This window comes from Schistocerca americana, chromosome 8, assembly GCF_021461395.2.
Source record: "Schistocerca americana isolate TAMUIC-IGC-003095 chromosome 8, iqSchAmer2.1, whole genome shotgun sequence".
NCBI classification, from domain to species: Eukaryota; Metazoa; Arthropoda; class Insecta; order Orthoptera; family Acrididae; genus Schistocerca; species Schistocerca americana.
In genome coordinates, this window is record NC_060126.1 from 502105465 (window position 1) to 502129732 (window position 24268).

At 44.5% G+C, this 24268-nt stretch overlaps 1 protein-coding gene across 2 annotated transcripts in view; it reads right to left on the reverse strand.

Annotated features, from left to right (window-relative positions):
* Positions 1 to 24268, reverse strand: part of LOC124545490 (vesicular glutamate transporter 1-like) — a 130074-nt gene that overhangs the window by 75023 nt on the left and 30783 nt on the right. For both annotated transcript variants that reach the window (XM_047124433.1, XM_047124432.1), the window contains exon 4: positions 12548 to 12781. In XM_047124433.1, the coding sequence (XP_046980389.1) occupies positions 12548 to 12781 (234 nt within the window). The remainder of the gene's footprint in view (positions 1 to 12547; positions 12782 to 24268) is intronic.

The following is a 24268-nucleotide window of genomic DNA, read 5'->3' on the forward strand; positions in this document are numbered from 1 at the left end:
CAGTGATGTTCCACTGCCCACTGAATCTACACGATATCCTTGTCCATCCCTGTGCAACCCCTGCTCCCAACACCTTGCCTCACAGGTCATAGTCCCTGTAATAGACCTAGATGCAAGGCCTGTCTCATACATCCTCGCACCATCAGCTAGTCCAGTGCGGTCACGAACATCACCTACCCCATCAAAGGCAGGGCTACTTGTGAAACCAGTCATATGATCTACAAAGTAAGCTGCAACCACTGTGCTGCGTTCTGTGTGGGCGTGACAACTGACAACCTGGCTGTACGCATGAATGGCCACCTATGAACTGTGGTCAAGAAACAGCTCGACCATCCAATTGCTGGGCAGCCTGCCCAACATTATCTTCATTTCAATGTCTACCTTCTAGCCTGTCCCATCAGGATCCTTCCCACCAACACCAGCTTTCCTGAACTGCACAGGTGGGATATCTCCCTGAAATATATCGTATGTTCTGTAACACCACTGACCTAACATTCATTAGTCATTGTCCTCTACCCATCTATCCCTTCCCTATTCCCATTCCACCTACTTTGTAATTCTCTCCTTTTCCGCTGACCCCCCCCCCCCCCCCCCCCTCCCGGTTCGCGGTATGCTTTTGCACCCAGATGCCCTCCCCAATCCCCACATTGTCCCTGTATGCTGCCACAAGCACCACTTTACCGTCCCCCACCCTTACAAAGCCTTTTTGGCTGAGTGCTTCCTTGTTTGACAGTCAATTTGTTGTGTCTATCTGCGACTCAGCATCTCTGCTATAGGGTGAGTAGCAACTATCCTTTTGATAATATTGTGATTATTCCATGCTGGATTTTCCATTGTTTGTTTCATGTTGCATGTGGGAGATCCTGGCAGGTGGCCCTACAGTGTTTAACCTATGCAGCAGTGTGAATTACTAATCAGAAAACATCACCAGTCTGCAACACCAAGAATATCAGATCATCATTGTCAGCATCTTCTCCATGTATTATTATAACACTGATGTTGGAAATGAATTTCTGCAACTGTATCAGTTCACAATCATGGAAATGATAGATTGCTGCTCAGTGTAAGGATGACAGTGAGTTGTCGACAGGTGCAAAGTAAAGACTGTTACACATTAAGCTTTCGCCAGAGATAGTGGTCAAGTGCGTTGAGGTGTGCTTACTCGTGTGACTGTGTTTGTGCTTCGTTTCTGAAGAAGGCTTTGGCCAAAAGCTTAATGTACAACAGTCTTTTTGTTGTGCCTGTCTGAAACTCAGTGTGTCATATTTATGGTGAATAGCATCCCTTTCCACAACTGTTGATATTCCAAACTGGAATTTCCATTACTTGTAACAGTTCCCAAAAAGTAATGAGCTTGTAATGACCACTGTACATTATTCCAACATCTTGTAAATAAAATTAATGTTATTTTAAATGTGTGATTACTATGTCTCTTGAGTAGTGTAGACTCTGCACAAATGAGCAAGACAGAAATTATTTCAATTTTATTTACTACAGATTAACACTGAAAAGCCTATGAGTGATGCATATGAAGGAAAGGACTTTGATTTTAACATTTGGTGATCATTGAACCCTACTTTGAAGTCATTAGTGAGCAAGTTAATTTTGGAAGTCAGATGCACATTGAAATATGTACTTAAGCCTCATCTAATTGAGAAGAAGTGTTTGAATTATGATTCCGAACTAAGAGAAAGAGTGAAATCGTAATTTGTTTACAGGACTGACTTTGAACAATACAGCAAAATAGTTGTATTTTATTGCCTCGGAACAATATGGTAAGTGAACTTTACTTCCAGCTATACAATCTGTGAATTTTACTTACTAACAGTTTCAGATTAGAGGTGTGTTTGATGGTGAAGTGGACATAGGAGTTTTAAAGAGTAACAAATCTCTCATTCTAATTGCAGACAGTTTAAAGTGATATTATATCAATGTTGCGCAGCAGTGCTCTCAAAGAGTTTCTGTGGCTGAGTGAATTTAACGACACGATATGTTATTGTTCTAGTGAAACGAGAAAAGCATTTATTACATGACAATTACAATTTATTTGAACTTTAAAAGACCATCCCTTCTCAACTAGGTAGACTAAATGATCCTGCTTAATAGAAGCAGAGATTGGAATCCACTTTCCATTAAAATAGACATGAAATAATTATGAAGAAATTTTCATATGAGGTGTGGTCCTGTTGATTAACATGGTCATTCATACCAATGAAAGAAGTCATTTGAAGAATATTAAAATTTGTAATATAACTGAAGAACAATATACAGGGTGTACATAAAGTCCGGGAACACTTTCAATTATTTATTGCACAAGAACCAAACACTGTACAGATATCATACATATGTCATTTTGAAGAAACACCCTGAAAGTTTTTTTTTTTCATGTATACCGCCACAGTGTAGTTTGGTAATTTGCTGATAGTTAGCACTAGTCGCAAACATAGAGAATTCAGGTGCGGAGCGAGTTTTGTGTGTGTCGGAGTTTGACAAAAACAAGTTTGCTACAGCTGTTCGATGGATGTTTAGAACCAAGTACGGTAAGAAGCTACCAACATGGAAGGCCATTTACCACTGGCACAACAAATTCGTTGCGATGGGTTGCTTATGCCCGGCAAAGAAAGTGTGAGTGAAGTGAATGTGGAGTGCATACAAGACAGTCATAAGGAGTCCAAAGAAATCGGCGCATCGTGCATCCCATGAACTTGAAATGACTCTGTTCATCTTTCAGAAGGATGGGGATCCAACCCATTTTCATTGTGAGGTTCGTGGGTACCTGAATATGGAGCTGCCCCACCGATAGATCGGCCATGCTACAGAAGAGGACAGTTGTTTCATGAAATGATCTCCTTGATCACCAGATCGCACTCCGTGTGACTTTTTCTGTGGGGATACATTAAAGATCTGGCGTATGTACCACCTCTACCACATGATGTAGCAGAGCTCCAGGAGAGAATACGAGAAGCAACTGCCACTGGCGACAATGACATGCTGGGACAAGTATGGCAAGAACTATATTACCATATTGATGTCTGCCGGGTCACTCGATCACTCATGGTTCACATAACTAGTATTTGTAAAAAAACTTTCAGAGTTTCTCTTCAAAATGCAATATGTATGACATCTGTACAATGTTTAGTTCTTTTACAATAAATAATTAAAGTGATCCCGGACTTTATGTACACCCTGTAATGTTTTATCCTATCCTGAATATACCAGCCTGATTCTGTGGATTATTGAAGACAGTAAGGAATTCAGTTATCCATATCATATTAAGTGAGAGAGTATTCAGTTGGTGTTGTACAGCATCGCAGCTAGTATCGGGATGGGATACTCTGTTGTGGTGACCAATGTGTACAGGATGTCACTAGGAGAGAAGGGGACAGGAAAATATTGAGTGAGTGGTCGTCATGGGCAGACCAAGTTCTCCAGAAACACTGTGGAGACTGAGAAGTCCCTTGTTTCTACAGCACTCTTAAATTTGTTCAGGTGCTATTTAACTGTCCACATACGGAGTCAAGAAGGCAGTAAGTTGGTGCAGACACCAGACAACTTCGTGTTATTGCACGCAGTCTTCAGAAGCATTGAAGGATAGCAGGCATCTACAAGATAACACCTACAGTGTTCAGCAGCCGAAAGATATCAGCTGTTGGCAGTCAAAGTAGCAGTAGCAGTGGTGGCTAGTTGGAGGCAGCAGTGTAGCAGTCATTGGCACAAGCTCACCAGCAGTAGTAATAATATACAATGGTCAGTCATTTTCAAAATGGCAATGGCTTGTCTATAATTACATTTACTACTGAATGGCAAAGAGTGTTTGTTGCAAAAATTTTATTTTTGTATCAACAATTAGTGTCACTGCTGCAAAATAGTAACGCGAATTCTTTACAGACGAACGGAAAAACTGGTAGAAGCCGACCTCAGGGATGATCAGTTTGGATTCCATAGAAATATTGGAACACGTGAGACAATACTGCAGTACGACTTATCTTAGAAGAAAGATTAAGGAAAGGCAAACCTACGTTTCTAGCATTTGTAGACTTAGAGAAAGCTTTTGACAATGTTGACTGGAATACTCTTTTTCAAATTCTAAAGGTGGCAGGGGTAAAATACAGGGAGCGAAAGGCTATTTACAATTTGTACAGAAACCAGATGGCTGTTATAAGAGTCGAGGGACATGAAAGGGAAGCAGCGGTTGGGAAGGGAGTGAGACAGGGTTGTAGCCTCTCCCCGATGCTATTCAATCTGTATATTGAGCAAGCAGTAAAGCAAACAAAAGAAAAATTCGGAGTAGGTATTAAAATCCATGGAGAAGAAATAAAAACTTTGAGGTTCGCCGATGACATTGTAATTCTGTCAGAGACAGCAAAGGACTTGGAAGAGCAGTTGAACAGAATGGACAGTGTCTTGAAAGGGGGATATAAGATGAACATCAACAAAAGCAAAACAAGGATAATGGAATGTAGTCTAATTAAGTCGGGTGATGCTGAGGGAATTAGATTAGGAAATGAGACACTTAAAGTAGTAAAGGGGTTTTGCTATTTGGGGAGCAAAATAACTGATGATGGTCGAAGTAGAGAGGATATAAAATGTAGACTGGCAATGGCAAGGAAAGCATTTCCGAAGAAGAGAAATTTGTTAACATTGAGTATAGATTTACGTGTCAGGAAGTCTTTTCTGAGAGCATTTATATGGAGTGTAGCCATGTATGGAAGTGAAACATGGCCGATAAACAGTTTGGACAAGAAGAGAATAGAAGCTTTTGAAATGTGATGCTACAGAAGAATGCTGAAGATAAGATGGGTAGATCACATAACTAATGAGGAGGTATTGAATAGAATTGGGGAGAAGAGGAGTTTGTGGCACAACTTGACAAGAAGAAGGGACCAGTTGGTAGGACATGTTCTGAGGCAGCAAGGGATCACAAATTTAGCATTGGAGGGCAGTGTGGAGGGTAAAAATCGTAGAGGGAGACCAAGAGATGAATACACTAAGCAGATTCAGAAGGATGTAGGTTGCAGTAAGTACTGGGAGATGAAGAAGCTTGCACAGGATAGAGTAGCATGGAGAGCTGCATCAAACCAGTCTCAGTACTGAAGACGACAACAACAAACAACAATTAGTGTAGACACTTGAGAATGATATTTATCCCATTTGTGGTTCAGTACATTAACTAAGAATGGAATCTGATATAGTTCAACTGTTCAAAGAATTGGGAGAGCAGTTAGAGGAAAATACAGGGTGTATATGCAGACAAGGGGGGGAAAAAAATCACCGATTTCCCGATTAAAAATACACTTTCTCCCGGGTGAAAACATAGTTTTTCCCTGTTAACTGACAGTATATTTTCTCTCGGAACTGTATAATTTATCAATCCTTTGAATGTTTAAGGTTTTATGCACGGGCATAGCATTTCCTGGCACTTTAGAAAATGAAACTCAGAGAAAAAGACACTTTTGGAAAGATCTTTGATGTACAGCAACATGTATGCAGCTTATTTTCGTATTAAAAGGTATAAATTCGAATTCCACCAAACACCGCATGTTACTTTTCGAAGCATCCAAATCAAGATTACGATAGGCTTTTGTAAGCCAGTCACAGGTCCTGTCACGTGATCTTGCCAGCTGATGACAGCAGGTATTCAGAGCTCAGGACATGTGATGTAGTCAGCAAATAGCAACATCACTGTTAAGTAGCGCAAACACACAAACAGGGAAAGTTAATGGTTTAAATTGATATACATAGAGTTGCCCCAAGAAAAGTAAAGCTTTCACATATAATATTGGTCTCTAAGGTTAACAAGCTGCAAGAGAAGCTAAGCACTCACATATAACGTTGGACTTTTATGCGTGTATTACACTTTAAAAATAAGATATATCACACAAATGTGCCAGTAAAATTTCAATAATGACATAAATGTCTGATCTTCTGGGCTCGAAATTCATCTAAGTGGCTCGTCATCAAAGAGTTGATTTTTAAATCAGAGTCAAACGCACTCTGATTTAAGAAATTCATCGTACATTCTCGCTCATAGTTCAACTTGCGTAAAATGAAATTTACTTTTAAAGTAATGCTTTTCAAACCATCATTCGCAATATTTATCCGCGACCTGTTAGAAATAGGTTCGTTTCAGCAGTTGCCAGAGTGCGCCCCATAACAGGCGCCACCGCACTTGCGCAGCTACAATGACATAGGAGGCTTGTATGTTCGTACGTGTTAAACATTAAAAGGTCTTACATTATGTCATAAAAGAAACAAGACATCGGAGGATACTCCAAGAGCATCAGAATTTCGTGACCCACAATGAAATGTGCACATTTAAAGTGCGTATTTAAAGTGTACATTCGTATGTCCAGATTCCCAGTGCAGTAGGCATCGACCAGATATTAAGCTTTTCAATGTGGTTTTTGGGATGTAAATTTTCTTGGAGTACCAGTACTATGTTATCTCATTTTTGGTTCTTTATTATGGCATAATGCCATACATGCTATAAGATGAAAACGTGCACTTGAAATGCAGCAAAAAGTTGAAACTAGCCAATAATGTGGAATTAAACACTTCATTTCAAATATATTGACTGCCTCAGCGGAAAAGATTAATAAAAGAAAATTTCTTTCAAAACAACAAAAAATAACTTCACTGTTCTGCAGAGGAATTAATGCTTGACTGTCAGAAAGATGGAAATAAAATCTGAAACTAATAACATATTTTAGCCTTTCATAATTATGTGAACGTATTTTAATTCATTTGATAGCTCTCGGCCATAGGAAACCATTTTGTTTTCATGTGACTTGAGAGCTGTAAACGAAGAGAAAACAGCGAAACCACTAAATGTAAACACGGGTCACATGGAGACTACCCACTTCCCCACTATAACTCAGACTGTTCAGTGCATCAGCCCCGGATCTACGATATTTCCAAACCAGGGCAATACTAGATAGTGCCCCCCCCCCTTCTGCCCCCTTATCGAGCATTTGAGATAGGATGACGCAAAAAAAAAAAAAAAAAAAAAAAAAAAAAAAAAAAAAAAAAAAAAAAAAAAAAAAAAAAAAAAAAAGGGGGGGGGGGGGGCGTTCATTTTGTAGCACACATCTTTCTGAAAAGTCTCATGCATGAAACATATGTGTTTGAGGAAATGTAAGACATGTTATTTGGTCTTAAGTGGGGCAAAGTGCAGCGCCACGCCTGTTCACACAGCATTCTTCTATCGCATGTCACTGTATTTCGCTCTATGGAATTGAAATGTGTATTTTTTTAATGGATGCCATAATACTATAATCAGGACAGTGAAAATTAAAATGTCCTGTGGTGCCTCTCCTGCTTCCAGTTGGCCGATTTGACACCCTGACCTTTTTTACCCAAAATTGGTATGGTTTCTCGATCTGATTACGTCTATTTTGTCACTGTCTGCTGTATAAAACAAAATAGGCCTTTCTAATACTGCAACTATTGTAACAAACACCAAATAAAAGAACCTGCTTTGGCACAAATGGTCATTTTTCTAACACGACAGAATATAATTCACGAAGTACCAATATCAAATGCCTATTAGGCCTACTACAAGCGAAAAGCTTGGCGTTAGGAAATAGTTTCACACTTCCTTCATGTTGTTGTTGTTGTTGTGGTCTTCAGTCCTGAGACTGGTTTGACACAGCTCTCCATGCTATTCTATCCTGTGCAAGCTTCTTCATCTCCCAGTACTTACTGCAACCCACATCCTTCTGAATCTGCTTAGTGTATTCATCTCTTGGTCTCCCTCTACGATTTTTACCCTCCACGCTGCCCTCCAATGTTAAATTTGTGATCCCTTGCTGCCTCAGAACATGTCCTACCAATCTGTCCCTTCTTGTCAAGTTGTGCCACAAACTCCTCTTCTCCCCAATTCTATTCAATACCTCCTCATTAGTTATATGATCTACCCATCTAATCTTCAGCAGTCTTCTGTAGCATCACATTTCGAAAGCTTCTATTCTCTTCTTGTCCAAACTATTTATTGTCCATGTTTCACTTCCATACATGGCTACACTCCATACAAATACTTTCAGAAACAACTTCCTGACAAATCTATACTCGATGTTAACAAATTTCTCTTCTTCAGAAAAGCTTTCATTGCCATTGCCAGTCTACATTTTATATCTTCTCTACTTCGACCATCATCAGTTATTTTTCTCCCCAAATAGCAAACCTCCTTCACTACTTTAAGTGTCTCATTTCCTAATCTAATTCCCTCAGCATCACCCGACTTAATTAGACTACAATCCATTATCCTTGTTTTGCTTTTGTTGATGTTCATCATATATCCTCCTTTCAAGACACTGTCCATACCGTTCAACTGCTCTTCCAAGTCCTTTGCTGTCTCTGACAGAATTACAATGTCATCGGCGAACCTCAAAGTTTTTATTTCTTCTCCATGGATTTTAATACCTACTCCGAATTTTTCTTTTGTTTGCTTTACTGCTTGCTCAATATACAGATTGAATAACATCTGGGAGAGGCTAGAACCCTGTCTCACTCCCTTCCCAACCACTGCTTCCCTTTCATGCCCCTCAACTATTATAACAGCCATCTGGTTTCTGTAGAAATTGTAAATAGCCTTTCGCTTCCTATATTTTACCCCAGCCACCTTTAGAATTTGAAAGAGAGTATTCCAGTCAAAATTGTCAAAAACTTTCTCTAAGTCTAAAATGCTAGAAACGTAGGTTTGCCTTTCCTTAATCTTTCTTCTAAGATAAGTCGTAAGGTCAGTATTGCCTCACATGTTCCAATATTTCTACGGAATTCAAACTGATCTTCGCCGATGTTGGCTTCTGCCATTTTTTCCATTCGTCTGTAAAGAATTCGCGTTAGTATTTTGCAGCTGTGATTTATTAAACTGATAGTTCGGTAATTTTCACATCTGTCAACACCTGCTTTCTTTGGGATTGGAATTATTATATTCTTCTTGAAGTCTGGGGGTATTTCGCCTGTCTCATACATCTTGCTCACCAGATGGTAGAGTTTTGTCAGGACTGGCTCTCCCAAGGCCGTCAGTAGTTCCAATGGAATGTTGTCTACTCCCGGGGCCTTGTTTCAACTCAGGTCTTTTATTGTTCTGTCAAACTCTTCATGCAGTATCTTATCTCCCATTTCATCTTCATCTACTTCCTCTTCCATTTCCATAATATTGCCATCAAGTACATCGCCCTTGTATAGCCCCTCTATATACTCCTTCCACCTTTCTGCTTTCCCTTCTTTGCTTAGAACTGGGTTTCCATCTGAGCTCTTGATATTCATACAAGTGGTTCTCTTCTCTCCAAAGGTCTCTTTAATCTTCCTGTAGGCAGTATCTATCTTACCCCTCATGAGATAAGTCTCTATATCCTTACATTTGTCCTCTAGCGATCCCTGCTTAGCCATTTTGCACTTCCTGTCCATCTCATTTTTGAGACGTTTTGTATTCCTGTTTGCCTGCTTCATTTACTGCATTTTTATATTTTCTCCTTTCATCAATTAAATTCGATATTTCTTCTGTTACCCAAGGATTTCTACTAGCCCTAATCTTTTTACCTACTTGATCCTCGGCTGCCTTCACTACTTCATCCCTCAGAGCTACCCGTTGTTCTTCTACTGCATTTCTTCCCCCCATTCTTGTCAATTGTTCCCTTATACTCTCCCTGAAGCTCTGTACAACCTCTGGTTCTTTCAGTTTGTCTGGGTCCCAGCTCCTTAAATTCCCACCTTTTTGCAGTTACTTCAGTTTTAATCTACAGTTCATAACCAATAGATTGTGGTCAGAGTCCACATCTGCCCCTGGAAATGTCTTACAATTTAAAACCTGGTTCCTAAATCTCTGTCTAACCATTATATAATCTATCTGATACCTTCTAGTATCTCCAGGATTCTTCCATGTATACAACCTTCTTTCGTGATTCTTGAGCCAAGTGTTAGCTATGATTAAGTTATGCTCAGTACAAAATTCTACCAGACGGCTTCCTCTTTCATTTCTTAGCCCCATCCATATTCACCTACTATGTTTCCTTCTCTCTCTTTTCCTACCCTCGAATTCCAGTCACCCATGAGTATTAAATTTTCATCTCCCTTCACTACCCGAATAATTTCTTTTATCTCATCATACATTTCATCAATTTCTTCATCATCTGCAGAGATAGTTGGCATATAAACTTGTACTACTGTAGTAGGCGTGGGCTTCGTGTCTATCTTGGCCACAATAATGCGTTCACTGTGCTGTTTGTAGTAGCTTACCCGCACTCCTGTTTTTTTATTCATCCATACGCTACAGTTTCTCAAGCATGAGGTTGAAAAGCAGTAGTATGAAATTTTTATACAAATTTGGAATCATCATAGTCACTCTTAATTTGTGTGATGTTCCCGTTTCTTCTCCTTCCTCGTTATAACAAACAGTCTTGTCATCGCTATTCCTGCCAATGTCAAAGCTTATATGCCGGTTAACTTCACTAACTCTACCAGAATCATCGGTTTAGTTATCCCGCGATTATTCTCCAGTTAGGCATTGTTACATGTGCATTCAACACATTTTCCACGCCACTTCAGAATAGAACTTAAAGGGGCTTCTAGCCGGGAACCATACGACTGGCCCTTACTAGTCAGCGATTTGACCGAAAATTTTCTGTCAAAATTTCATTTTTCTTGGATACACCGAGAAGATAATACATAATCTTTCTTACCTATTATCCTTGTTAGTCGTTTATTTCCGCTCTGGTAGAGTGAATGTATGGATTTTGCTAGTAATTACAACAACGCTCATCATTAGCAAACCCAATCAACCACATAATGAGACAGGGCTTGGCATTCATCCGTTTGGCTTTACTCCACTCAGCTCGTATAGCCCCTTTTGTCTGCAGGAAAGTTTGTTTCTAGATGCGACGAGGATGTCATTCAACTTCATGTCTGGAGGACATGCTGACCACTCTAGTCGAGTGATGTTATCCTGAAGGAAGTCATTCACAAGATGTGCGCAATGAGGAGGAGGAGGGGGGGGGAGGTGCACGAATTGTCATCCATGAAGACGAATGGAAGGAGAAGAAACGGGAACATCACACAAATTAATACGCTGCTGATATGGTTGCACTACTGGTCAGAGAATGGCATTCGCTTATTGTACAGCCATTACAGCACCTTCCATGACCACCAGCGGTGTACGTCAGCCCACATAATGCCACCCCAAAACAGCAGGAAATCGCCACCTTGCTGCACCCGCTGGACAGTGTGTCTAAGGCATTCAGCCTGATTGGGTTGCCTCCAAACATGTATCCGATGATTGTCTGGTTGAAGGCATATGCAACACTCACTAGTGAAGAGAATGTGATGCCAATCCTGAGTGGTCCATTCGGCACATTGTTGGGCTCATCTGTACCGTGCTGCATGGTGTCATGGTTGCAAAGATGGACCTCACCCATCGGGAGTGAAGTTGCACATCATGCAGCCTATTGCGCACAATTTGAGTCGTAACACAACATCCTGTGGCTTCACAAAAAGCGTTATTCAACATGGTGGAATTGCTGTCAGGGATCCTCCGAGCCATAATCCATAGGTAGCAGTCACCCATTGCAGTAGTAGCCCTTGGGCAACTTGAGCGAGGCAAGTTATAGACAGTTCCTGTCTCTCTGTATCTCCTCCACATCCAAACATCACTACTTTGGTTCACTCTGTGGCACCTGGACACTTCCCTTGTTGAGAGCCCTTGCTGGCAGAAAGTTACAATGCAGACGCGATCAAACCGTAGTATTGACCATCTAGGCATGGTTGAACTACAGACAACATGAGCTGTGTACCTCCTTCCTGGTGGAATGACTGGAACTGATCAGCTGTCGGATCCTCTCTAACAGGTGCTGCTCATGCATGGTTGTTTACATCTTTGAGTGTGTTTAGTGGGATCTCTGAACAGTCAAAGGGACTGTGTCTGTGATACAATATCCACAGTCAACATCTATCTTCAGGAGTTCTGGGAACTGGGATGATTCAAAACTTTTTTTTTTAAATATATATATAATGTGTGTATTACAAAAATTGATGTCTACAGAACACAGGTAACTCCAGTTGAATCAGCAAGTGGGGTGGTGCAGTGGATATGATACTGGACTCTTATTTTGGAGGAGCTGAGTTAAAATCTCCCTCTATTCATTCTGATGTAAATATGTATAGTTTACTTAAATCACATAAGATAAATGCTGGAATGGTTCTTCTACAAAATCTATACCATAATTGCTGCAATATCCTTTATCCACTTAACATTTACTCTTTGTCTAACAAATTTTCTTATTTCCAGCAGAATGAGTCTCATTCAAGTACTGCGAGTCGCAGTACTGTAGGGCAGTACTAGGCAGAACTAGGCTATGAATATTGTTGAATCCTGCAGAAGGATATTCCTGCTCTGTCAGTGTGCAATGGGTCCTAATTTTTGAGACTTACTTTCAAATTGTATAACAGCAACATTAATGTGTGAGTTGCTGAATGAGTATGCTTTAGGTCAAAAAATAAAGTAACAAGAGTGCTTAATCTTGCATCAATATTTTTAATCATGAATGCTTACCTCAAACAAACCTTCAATAACTCTCCCAAGAACAAGTAGGTACACACTTCCACGTGCAAGTGCAGGAGTTAAGAGAGTGATGAATGAAGTAGCAGCAAGTCCAAGCCCAAAAAGTCTTTTACCACCGATGCGTGTTGCTAGCCATCCTCCTGGTAGCTGGGTCACTATATACCCATAGAAGAAAGATCCAAGTACGAGACCTTGCATTTCACTGTCCCAGGGGAACTCTTGGCCCTATAGGAGGAAAAATATAACATCAGACGCTTCTGCCCCATACATTTCATTTCATACTATTACCATGTGATAAACACCATCCTTATGTTTCATACATTTACGTCAAGAACACAAATATTCAATTGTGTGGGTCACTTCATTCTGTTGTTATTAAAAACCTAATGGAACAGCAATAAAATGCTGACAAACTAAAGTCCACAACAGCAACATGCGTCACAGGGCAGTATTAATTTATATGTAATACAGTATTAATTTATATGTAATACATTAATTTATACATAATTACATATTAATTTATACATGATGTCCCACATGTCCATGCTATAAAAAAAGAGAAAGTTCTTTCCTCAAATAAACAAAAAAATAATTATAGGCTTACATTATCAAAATCTATGAGTGCAATCTATTGTGAAACACATAGCCATAGTTCTTTAAAGTCAATGACAGGTTCAAAACTCTACTGTATTTGCAAGAAGGTGAGCAATACTATTCTTTCAAATAGTGTTTTTTTATTATTTATAAGAACCAGCTGTAGAGTTGCCAGCACCATTTCATGAAATATGCTTAAATTACTCCGACTGACTGATCTCACTTTTAGTAACACAAACATCAAAACATTCAAATGTTACATATCATTGGCTGCCTAGTCCAGCACTAACACCTGAAGATATTAACTGAACAGCAGCTGGTTTGTTTGACAACATTTGTAATCAAATGTAAGAGAGCTCAACCAAAGGAACCATGTACAGTGCACTCCAGTAACTCTCTCTACAAGGAGCTCTATAGTTGGAACACAGTTTTGGGGTCAATAATGCAGGTGTGCATTTTTGTAAATACACTCCTGGAAATTGAAATAAGAACACCGTGAATTCATTGTCCCAGGAAGGGGAAACTTTATTGACACATTCCTGGGGTCAGATACATCACATGATCACACTGACAGAACCACAGGCACATAGACACAGGCAACAGAGCATGCACAATGTCGGCACTAGTACAGTGTATATCCACCTTTCACAGCAAAGCAGGCTGCTATTCTCCCATGGAGACGATCGTAGAGATGCTGGATGTAGTCCTGTGGAACGGCTTGCCATGCCATTTCCACCTGGCGCCTCAGTTGGACCAGCGTTCGTGCTGGACGTGCAGACCGCGTGAGACGACGCTTCATCCAGTCCCAAACATGCTCAATGGGGGACAGATACGGAGATCTTGCTGGCCAGGGTAGTTGACTTACACCTTCTAGAGCACGTTGGGTGGCACGGGTTACATGCGGACGTGCATTGTCCTGTTGGAACAGCAAGTTCCCTTGCCGGTCTAGGAATGGTAGAACGATGGGTTCGATGACGGTTTCGATGTACCGTGCACTATTCAGTGTCCCCTCGACGATCACCAGTGGTGTACGGCCAGTGTAGGAGATCGCTCCCCACACCATGATGCCGGGTGTTGGCCCTGTGTGCCTCGGTCGTATGCAGTCCTGATTGTGGCGCTCACCTGCACGCCGCCAAACACGCATACGACCATCATTGGCACCAAGGCAGAAGCGACTCTCATCGCTGAAGACGACACGTCTCCATTCGTCTCTCCATTCACGCCTGTCGCGACACCACTGGAGGCGGGCTGCACGATGTTGGGGCGTGAGCGGAAGACGGCCTAACGGTGTGCGGGACCGTAGCCCAGCTTCATGGAGACGGTTGCGAATGGTCCTCGCCGATTCCCCAGGAGCAACAGTGTCCCTAATTTGCTGGGAAGTGGCGGTGCGGTCCCCTACGGCACTGCGTAGGATCCTACGGTCTTGGCGTGCATCCGTGCGTTGCTGCGGTCCGGTCCCAGGTCGACGGGCACGTGCACCTTCCGCCGACCACTGGCGACAACATCGATGTACTGTGGAGACCTCACGCCCCACGTGTTGAGCAATTCGGCGGTACGTCCACCCGGCCTCCCGCATGCCCACTATACGCCCTCGCTCAAAGTCCGTCAACTGCACATACGGTTCACGTCCACGCTGTCGCGGCATGCTACCAGTGTTAAAGACTGCGATGGAGCTCCGTATGCCACGGCAAACTGGCTGACACTGACGGCGGCAGTGCACAAATGCTGCGCAGCTAGCACCATTTGACGGCCAACACCACGGTTCCTGGTGTGTCCGCTGTGCCGTGCGTGTGATCATTGCTTGTACAGCCCTCTCGCAGTGTCCGGAGCAAGTATGGTGGGTCTGACACACCGGTGTCAATGTGTTCTTTTTTCCATTTCCAGGAGTGTATATTATTTTCCTATGTTACAATGTTTTGTATATTTGTATTCTCCTGGTTTGGGGTTGTTACTTCACGTTTGTTAGTGCACTATTGTGTCTCACCTACACTTCCGTTTATAATTTCGCATTCTTTCATTTCTAACAATTGACTGTCTCCTGCAGTACTTCTGGCTACAACACAATATGTTTCAAATCTAATATGAAACAGTACTTGTGTTCAATAAATTCTACTTCTGTAGTGCAGATGGTTGTTGCCATGACGAAGAGGCAGGACAATAACAACTCCCTGCCACGGTACAAAACTTGAAAACTGTATTGGCTTAGACAAGAAAATTATATGGCCTTATATGGCCAAGATCTACTGATCATAATACCTCCCGAGCTCAACATTTCACTAACTCACTTTTTCAGATGGCCTGAAGAGAGAGCAGGGTCCTAAAGTAAGTTTTCCAGACAGACTGAATGGAATTCAAGGAGTATAACAGCAGGTTCACAGTCCTTGAGTCACCAGCAGCATCCATAATGTGTGCAATGGCACTGTACAGTGATGCAAAAGAACAGTGCAGAACTATTTTTTATGTGGACACTAGCCTTATATTGGGTAGGATGCAGTTTGCTCCATCCAGCCATCCTGATTTAGGTTTTCTGCAGTTTTTCTAAACAATTTCAGGCGAACACTGGGGTTGTTCTTTCAGAAAGGACGTGAGCAACCACCTGTCCTATCTTCATAAAAACATCATTGCATAATTTATGTATCAGTATAAATGAGACCTTTTTTTTTATTTTTTTGCTTCACTACATTATGATGACAAACCCGTATTATGAGATGATCCATGGAAAAGAAAAAAGAAAGATCTATGTATTGCCAAAGGAGATATTTGTGCAAATATTAGATTGACTAGGGGATGTACAAATAATATATGCATACTATTAAGGTGTTGCTTTCTACTATTTCTATGTTAATTGGAAACAAGCAACAGAAAGGCTGAATGGGTAATGTAATTTAGGTTTGACTGTGCAAAGCAAATCATGCTTTTGGAGAAATGGGCAAGTAGTTCACTTAATATTAAACTGACAAGAAGCAAAGAGCCATGTTAGATAGTTCACACAGCTCTCATAAAAAATATTCTTCTCACTGGGGACAAATTACTACTGGTGTTTCACAGGGTTCAATTCTGGAACCACTTTAGTTCATGTTTATACAGAAATGATGCCATTTTACACTTACAAAGTAACAATAGTGCTCTTTGCTGATGCCAGAAGCATCATAATAAAGCCCAACAAAGTTTTAATAATAGGAGGAGCAATAAAGGAGATTACAAAAGTATTATAGATTGGTTCCCAGTAAATGATTTATAATTCACATCAGAAAAAAATACAGTCCATTTCGTTCTGTATAAGACAAGACATATCATCATCTATAATTGGGAACAGGAAGTATGTAAATCAGACTGTTCAACACTTCTAGGTGTTATATTGATCAGAACTTGAATTGAAAATCACACATTAACGATCTTCTCGAAAGCTTGAGTTCAGCAGTGTTTTCTCTGTGTGTAATTGCTGATTTTGGTGATTAAGCATTGGAATATTCAACTGATTTACATACTTCCATTCATTGCAGTCATATAGAATAGCTTTTTGGAGCAATTCCACATTGTCACAAAGTGTAATATCTGCTGTTCTCAAACATCATGTAGACATCTGTTTAAAAAATTAGGCACACTAACAGCAGACACACAATATAGTTACTCTCTTATGAAGCTGAGAAGAATCAGGCACTATTTGCAGATACATTGATTGGGGGAGGGGGGACCAAAAAAAACTGAACACTAAGACGGGTTGCGCAACAGAAACAAAAGTTGGTAGGCATGTTCCTACATTTGAAAGATTATGTCTACTCCAATTTTGCACCATTTGCTTAAGAGTAGCACTAGTAGCATCACTATGAGGATGCAAATCAGATTTTCTTTAAATACTTTTTTTTTTTTTTTTTTTTTTTTGGGTAGGGTTTAAGGGCGCTCAACTGCTGAGGTCATTAGCGCCCAGTCACTGGTGTTAGAGCACATGGAATCTAGTAAAACTCAAGAGGATGGAGGGACATCAGAAGGACCTGACAAAGATGCAGATAAAATAAGTAAAAAGGTTAAATGTCTTCGGACAAGCCAGTTAAAGTTATAAAACGCAGAATACGAGCAGCTGCTCGAGCGTCATCAGCTAAAACATCCGGTAAAGTAGATGGCAGGGACAGGATAACACGAAATTGACTAAAACGGGGACACGACAATAAACCATGGCGCACTGTTAATGCCTGACCACAAGGGCACTGCGGGGCTGGGTCACCGGAGAGCAGGTAGCGGTGGCTAAACCGGCAATGCCCAATCCGCAACCTCGTCAGAAGGACCTCCTCGCGCCGAGATGGTCGGGAGGATGTTGTCCAAGCAGTTGGGAGCGGTTTTACTGCCCGGAGCTTGTTTCCTTGGAGGGATGACCAAGCATCCCACCACAACGACACAAGCCTCTTACATACATCCCCACAAACGTCAGATGACGGGACACAATGGGAGGCTGGCCGAGGCAGGAGGACTGCAGCCTTGGCTGCAGCATCCGCAGCCTCATTCCCAGGCACTCCTACATGTCCGGGAACCCACAGAAAGCTGACAGAACCACCATTATCAGCGAAAGAATGGAGGGACTGCTGTATCCGTTGAATCAAGGGATGGACCGGATTGGGAGCTCCAAGGCTCTGAAGAGCACTGAGTGAGTCAGAGCAGAGTACATACAATGAATGGCAGTGGCGGCGGGCATACTGAACGGCCTGATGGAGAGCAAAAAGCTCGGCCGTAAAGCTGGAACATTGGTCGAGGAGCCGGTATTTAAAGGTGGCGGCCCCGACGACAAAGGCACAGCTGACACCGTCGTCAGTTTTGGAGCCATCGGTGTAAATAAAGGTGTGACCGGCAAGTCGAGCACGAAGTTCGACAAACCGTGAGCAATACACTGCAGCCGGAGTACCCTCCTTCGGGAGTGAGCTGAGGTCGAGATAAATAGGAACCGGAGCCTGGAGCCAAGGTGGTGTCGGGCTCTCACCCTCTCTGAAGGTGGTAGGGAGGGCAAAATCCAATTGTCGAAGCAGGCGACGGAAGCGGACTCCGGGGGGCAGCAGGGCAGACACATACAACCCGTACTGACGGTCGAGAGAATCGGCGAAGAAGGACCCGTAAGAGGGGTGGTCGGGCATAGACAACAGCCGGCAGGCATACCGACACAGCAATACATCGCGCCGGTAGGTCAATGGTAACTCGGCAGCTTCAGCATAAAGACTCTCGACAGGACTAGTGTAGAAGGCTCCGGTCACAAGACGTATCCCCCGATGGTGGATGGAGTTGAGCCGGCGTAAGAGGGATGGCCGAGCGGACGAGTAGACGAAGCTCCCATAATCCAGCTTCGATCGGACTATGGACCGATACAAGCGAAGCAGGACAGTGCGATCCGCTCCCCAAGATGAACCGCTAAGAACACTGAGGACATTAACGGAACGTGTACAACGGGCTGCCAAATAAGAGACATGTGGAGACCAACACAGTTTCCTGTCCAACGTGAGCCCTAGAAACTTAGTTGTGTCCACGAATGGGAGAACAACGGGACCGAGATGTAAGGATGGCGGAAGGAACGCTTTATATCGCCAAAAGTTGATACAAACCGTCTTCTCTTCAGAGAACCGGAAGCCATTTGCCACGCTCCAAGAGTAGAGGCTGTCTAGACAACGCTGAAGGCAGCGCTCCAGGAGGCATGTTCTCTGGGCACTGCAGTAGATCGCGAAGTCATCGACAAAGAGAGAGCCTGAGACATTAGGTGGAATGCAATCCATAATTGGATTGATCGCGATGGCAAAAAGGGCTACACTCAAGACGGAGCCCTGAGGCACTCCGTTCTCCTGGAGGAAGACGTCGGACAATACGGAACCCACACGTACGCTAAACTTTCGTTCCATTAAAAAGGAATCAATAAAAAGGGGCAGGCGACCGCGTAGGCCCCACCTGTGCATAGTGCGGAGGATACCTCCTCTCCAACAGGTATCATAAGCCTTCTCCAAGTCGAAGAACACGGCTACCGTTTGGCGCCTTCGCAAAAAGTTGTTCATGATGAATGTCGACAAGATCACAAGGTGGTCAACAGTGGAGCGGCGGCGACGAAAGCCGCATTGGACATTAGTAAGTAGTCGTCGAGATTCAAGAATCCAGACTAACCGAGCATTAACCACGCGCTCCATCACCTTACAGACACAGCTTGTAAGAGAAATGGGGCGGTAACTAGAAGGAAGGTGTCTATCCTTCCCGGGTTTGGGTATAGGAACAACAACGGCGTCATGCCAACGCATGGGGACTTGACCTTCGGTCCAGACGCGATTGTAGGTACGAAGAAGGAAGCTTTTGCCCGCCGGAGAAAGGTGCACCAGCATCTGAACGTGAATGGCATCTGGCCCCGGAGCAGAGGACCGGGACAGTGCAAGCGCACGTTCGAGTTCCCGCATAGTAAAGGGGGCATTATAAGTTTCCAGATTCAGCGAGTGGAAGGAAGGTCGTCAAGCCTCTTCTGCCTCTTTCCTGGGAAGGAAGGCAGGATGGTAATGGGTGGAGCTTGAAACCTCCGCGAAAAAGCGGCCAAAGGCGTTGGAGACAGCCACAGGATCAACAAGGACCTCATTACCTTAGGTCAGGCCAGGTGCTGAGGAGTGGGCCTTAATGCCCGACAGCCGGCGCAGGCTACCCCAAACGACGGAAGAGGGAGTAAAACTGTTAAAGGAGCTGGTGAAAGAGGCCCAACAAGCTTTTTTGCTGTCTTTGATGACTCTACGGCTTTGCGCTCAGAGTCGTTTGTATTCAATAGAATGCGCCAATGTAGGATGGCAGCGAAAGGTGCGTAAAGCACGTCGTCGAGCACGGATAGCGTCCCTACAAGCCTCGTTCCACCAGGGGACGGAAACGCGACGTGAAGAAGAAGTAGTACGAGGAATGGAACGTTCGGCAGCATTGATGATAACAGCCGTGAGGTATTCGACCTGACTGTCACAACTGGGAAAATCGTGGTCCGGAAAGGTCGCCAGGGAGGAGTAAAGTCCCCAGTCAGCTTTCAGTATGTTCCAGCTCGAAGGACGTGGGGATGGGGTGTGGTGCAGGAGACGAACGACACAGGGGAAGTGGTCGCTCGAATAGGTGTCAGAAAGGACATACCACTCGAACCGACGGGCAAGAGTGGTAGAACAGATCGAGAGATCCAAGTGGGAGTAGGTATGAGTAGAGTCCGAGAGGAAAGTCGGGGCGCCGGTATTGAGGCAGACAAGATTGAGATGGTTGAAGACATCCGCCAAGAGTGAGCCTCTTGCACAGGATGCAGGAGAGCCCCAAAGGGGATGATGGGCATTGAAGTCACCAAACAATAAGAACGGCGGGGGAAGCTGAACGATCAGGTGCATCATGTCAGCCCGACTAACAGCAGATGACGGTGGAGTGTAGATGGTACACACTGAAAAAGTAAAAGCAGAAAGAGTAATGCGGACAGCTATTGCTTGGAGTGGGGTGGTCAATGGGATGGGATGGTAATAAACATCGTCCCGAACGAGCAACATGACCCCACCATGAGCTGGGATACCGTCCACAGGGGTGAGGTCATACCGCTCCGAGGTATAGTGGGTAAAGGCAATACGGTCAGTCGGGCGCAACTTGGTTTCCTGGAGACCAAGGACGAGCGGACAGTGCAGGCGGAGGAGCAGTTGTAATTCCTCCCGATTAGATCGAATACCTCTTATGTTCCAATGAAACAACACCATCGCTAGTCAAAAAGGTTGGGGGAACGAGACGGGGGAAGAGCTGGTCACCTCGACGGCCGCGGAGGGCCAGGTTGCGAGGGAACAACGCTACAACCGACGGGAGGCGGATCCGGTTCCATCGCCTCGTCGCCAGCCGCGGCCGCTGTCCCTGGTTGTGTAGGAGGGGCCGCATCATTTGCCGACGAAAGGCCGGCGGAGCGCCTGGCAGCAGAGCGTCCCGGCGAAACTGAGGACGGCCGGGAGCAGCGACTCACGGATGGAGCATCAGACGAAACGCGCCGGGGTGGAGAGGGGGATAGAGACTTCTTCTTAGAGGCGTTCTTGGAAGGCCGAGGAGGCACAGGGATGGTGGGCTGGACCCGAAGAAGGTCCTCACGCGCAGGGTCCGTTTTGGAACGCCGGACCTCGGAAGCTGGGGTCCGGAACGTTGCCCCAATGGACGCCTGAGAAGAGGATCGCTTCTCAGGTGGCGTGGGGGGAGGAGGAGGAGGAGGAAGGGTGTCCCCTGGGGCAGAGGGGGTGGGGGCCACGGGGGAGGAGAATTTGGAAGGGAGGGATTTGGGAGGCGGAGGCAGAACCCCCTGATGGGCGGAGGAGGCGGAGGGGGGACAGGATAGGGGTGAGGATACCGCGGAAGGAGTGGACACAACTGAGGCGAACGAAGTGGTCAATGACACGGGATGAAGGCGGTCGTACTTCTTCCGGGCCTCAGAATAAGAGAGCCGATGCAAAGTTTTGATTTCTTGTATCTTCTTCTCCTTCTGATATGCGGGGCAGTCTGAGGATCTAGGCGAGTGGACGCCAGGACAATTAACGCACCGAGGTGGTGGGGTGCATGTATGTTCCTCACGAAGAGGACGTCCACAATCACCACAGAGGGGCTCAGCCTCACACCGGGACGACATGTGCCCAAAGTGCAAACACCTAAAACAGCGCATAGGAGGCGGGACGTAAGGTCGCACGTCACACCGGTAGCACATCACCTTTACCTTCTCCGGGAGAACGTCCCCCTCGAAGGCGAGGATAAAGGCCCGGTGTCGATGCGACGGTCTTTGGGGCCGCGCTGGACTCGCCGGACGAAATGCACGCCTCGGCGCTCCAGGTTGGCCCTGAGCTCCTCATCAGATTGTAGCAGGAGGTCACGATGAAAAATAACCCCCTGCGTCCTATTTAGTGCCAGATGTGGGACAATGGATACTGGGATGTCCCCTAGGCGGTCGCACGCCTGGAGCGCCGCCGACTGTGTGGCGGAGGTGATCTTTATAAGAACGGACCCTGAACGCATCTTGCTGAGAGCCTCGATTTCCCCGAAGACGTCCTCAATGTGCTGAACAAAGAACATGGGCTTGGAGGTTGCGAATGTCCCCCCCATCGGTTCGAGAACAGACCAAATAGCGGGGGAAGTACTTCGCCCCAAGCCGGCGGGCCTGTCCCTCCTCCCATGGAGTGGCCAAGGGGGAAAGGGCAGGAGAACCAGAACTAGAAACGGTACCTTTTCTTTTGAAAGACTCGGCCGCAGAGCGACCTGATACATGTTGACGTTTCATCTGCAAAACGTCCGCCCCGATACCACCCACTCCGACCAGGGGCTCTCCCCACGGGCGCCACCCAGCCGCAGCAAGGGCCACCTGGCACGATGACCATTGCCGGGAGTCCTGATGCCCCAAGGAGACGGGCATCTACTCCTTGGCCGACGTGGGGAGGGTGCAGCTCAGGTATCGGCAGTACGATCCCTGTGTTGTCAGGGGGCTACAACCTAGAGGGTACATGACGACCCCACCACAACGGGCTGGCTACCGTGCTGGATTTCTGGTGCCATGGAAAGTCCATCATGATCGCTGGTGCAGATGGAGATGCACTATGGGCGTAACTTGGACAACCCATCACACGTTGAGGCCCAATTTGAGGAATAGTGGGTATGGTTACAACGCCAGTGCAATGCTGAGTGCCAAGGTCTTAGTGCACTTAGGACCAGTGGTACACCATGTAAGGTGTCCTTCCCCAAAAGGCTCGTACTTCTGTTGAATTTTGAAAAATGGAGGTCAAACCCCAAGGGGGACCATCACATGGAAGGCCGAAACGGTTGAAACTCCTTTTAGTCGCCTCGTACGACAGGCAGGAATACCTCGGGCCTATTCTTACCCCGGACCCGCAGGGGGGGTCTTTAAATACTTGCTGGAACAGTCATTAGATTGGACATAGTGAGTTGATGTTAGTCGAGAATGCCTTTAAGGTGATAAAGACACCATTATCAGCAAGTCGCTAAGTTTGAACATGGTCGTTTAATAGGGCTACAAGCAGCTGGATCCTCCTTCTGCAATACTGCAGAAGGACTTGGCAGGAATGTAGCCACTGTACATGATTGCTGGCAGTAGTGGCCATGAGACTATACAGTAACAAGATGAATAGACTACAGATGCCCACGAGGCATTAATGAGAGGAAAGACCATTATGTTCAGTGTATCACTCTGGCACATCATACTGTATCTGCAGCAGCAATTTTAGCAGCAGTTGGCACCACAGTGACACAACAAACTGTTACAAATTGGTTACTTCAAGGACAGCTCCGAGCCGGACGCTCTGTAGTGTGCATTCCACAGATCCCAAACCACGGCTATTTGCAATTCCAGTGGTGTCAAGTGAGAGATAATTGGAGGGTAGGGTGGAGGTCTGTTGTGTCTTCTGGTGAAAGCTGGTTTTATCTCAGAGCCAGTGATGGCCATGTGTTGATTAGATGGAGGTCAGTTGATAGCCTGCACCCAACCTACCTTTGTGCAAGACACACTGGACCTCCATCTGGAGTTATGGTCTGCAGCACAATTTCGTATGACGGAAGGAGCACTCTTGTGGTTATCTCATGCACCCTGACTGCAGAACCATACATCAACCTGTTGATTTGACCTGTTGTGCTGCCATTCACGAACAGCATTCCAAAGAGTGTTTTCCAACAGGACAACACAAGTCGACATACTGCTGTTGTAACCTGACATGCTCTACAGAGTATCAACAGGTTGCCTCGGCCTGCTCCATCACCTGATACACCTCTGATCAAGCACATATGAGACATCATTGGAGGACAACTCCCGCATCATCCACAAACAGTATTAACTGTCCCTGTATTACCAACCAAGCGCAACATGCATGAAACTCCATCCCACAAACTGACATTCAGCACCTGCATGCATGTTTGCAGGCTTTCATTCAACTTTCTGGCAGTTACACTAGTTATTTATGTACCAGCATTTCACATTTGCAAACAATAATCATTTTTTGGTGTTGCAATTTTTTTCCATCAGTCTAATAGGAGCATTCATAAATGTAGCACTAGGAACAAAAATGGTGATCACCATCCACAACACAACCTTACTTTTGCACAGAAAGAAGCAAAGTATATAGGCATTAAAATGTT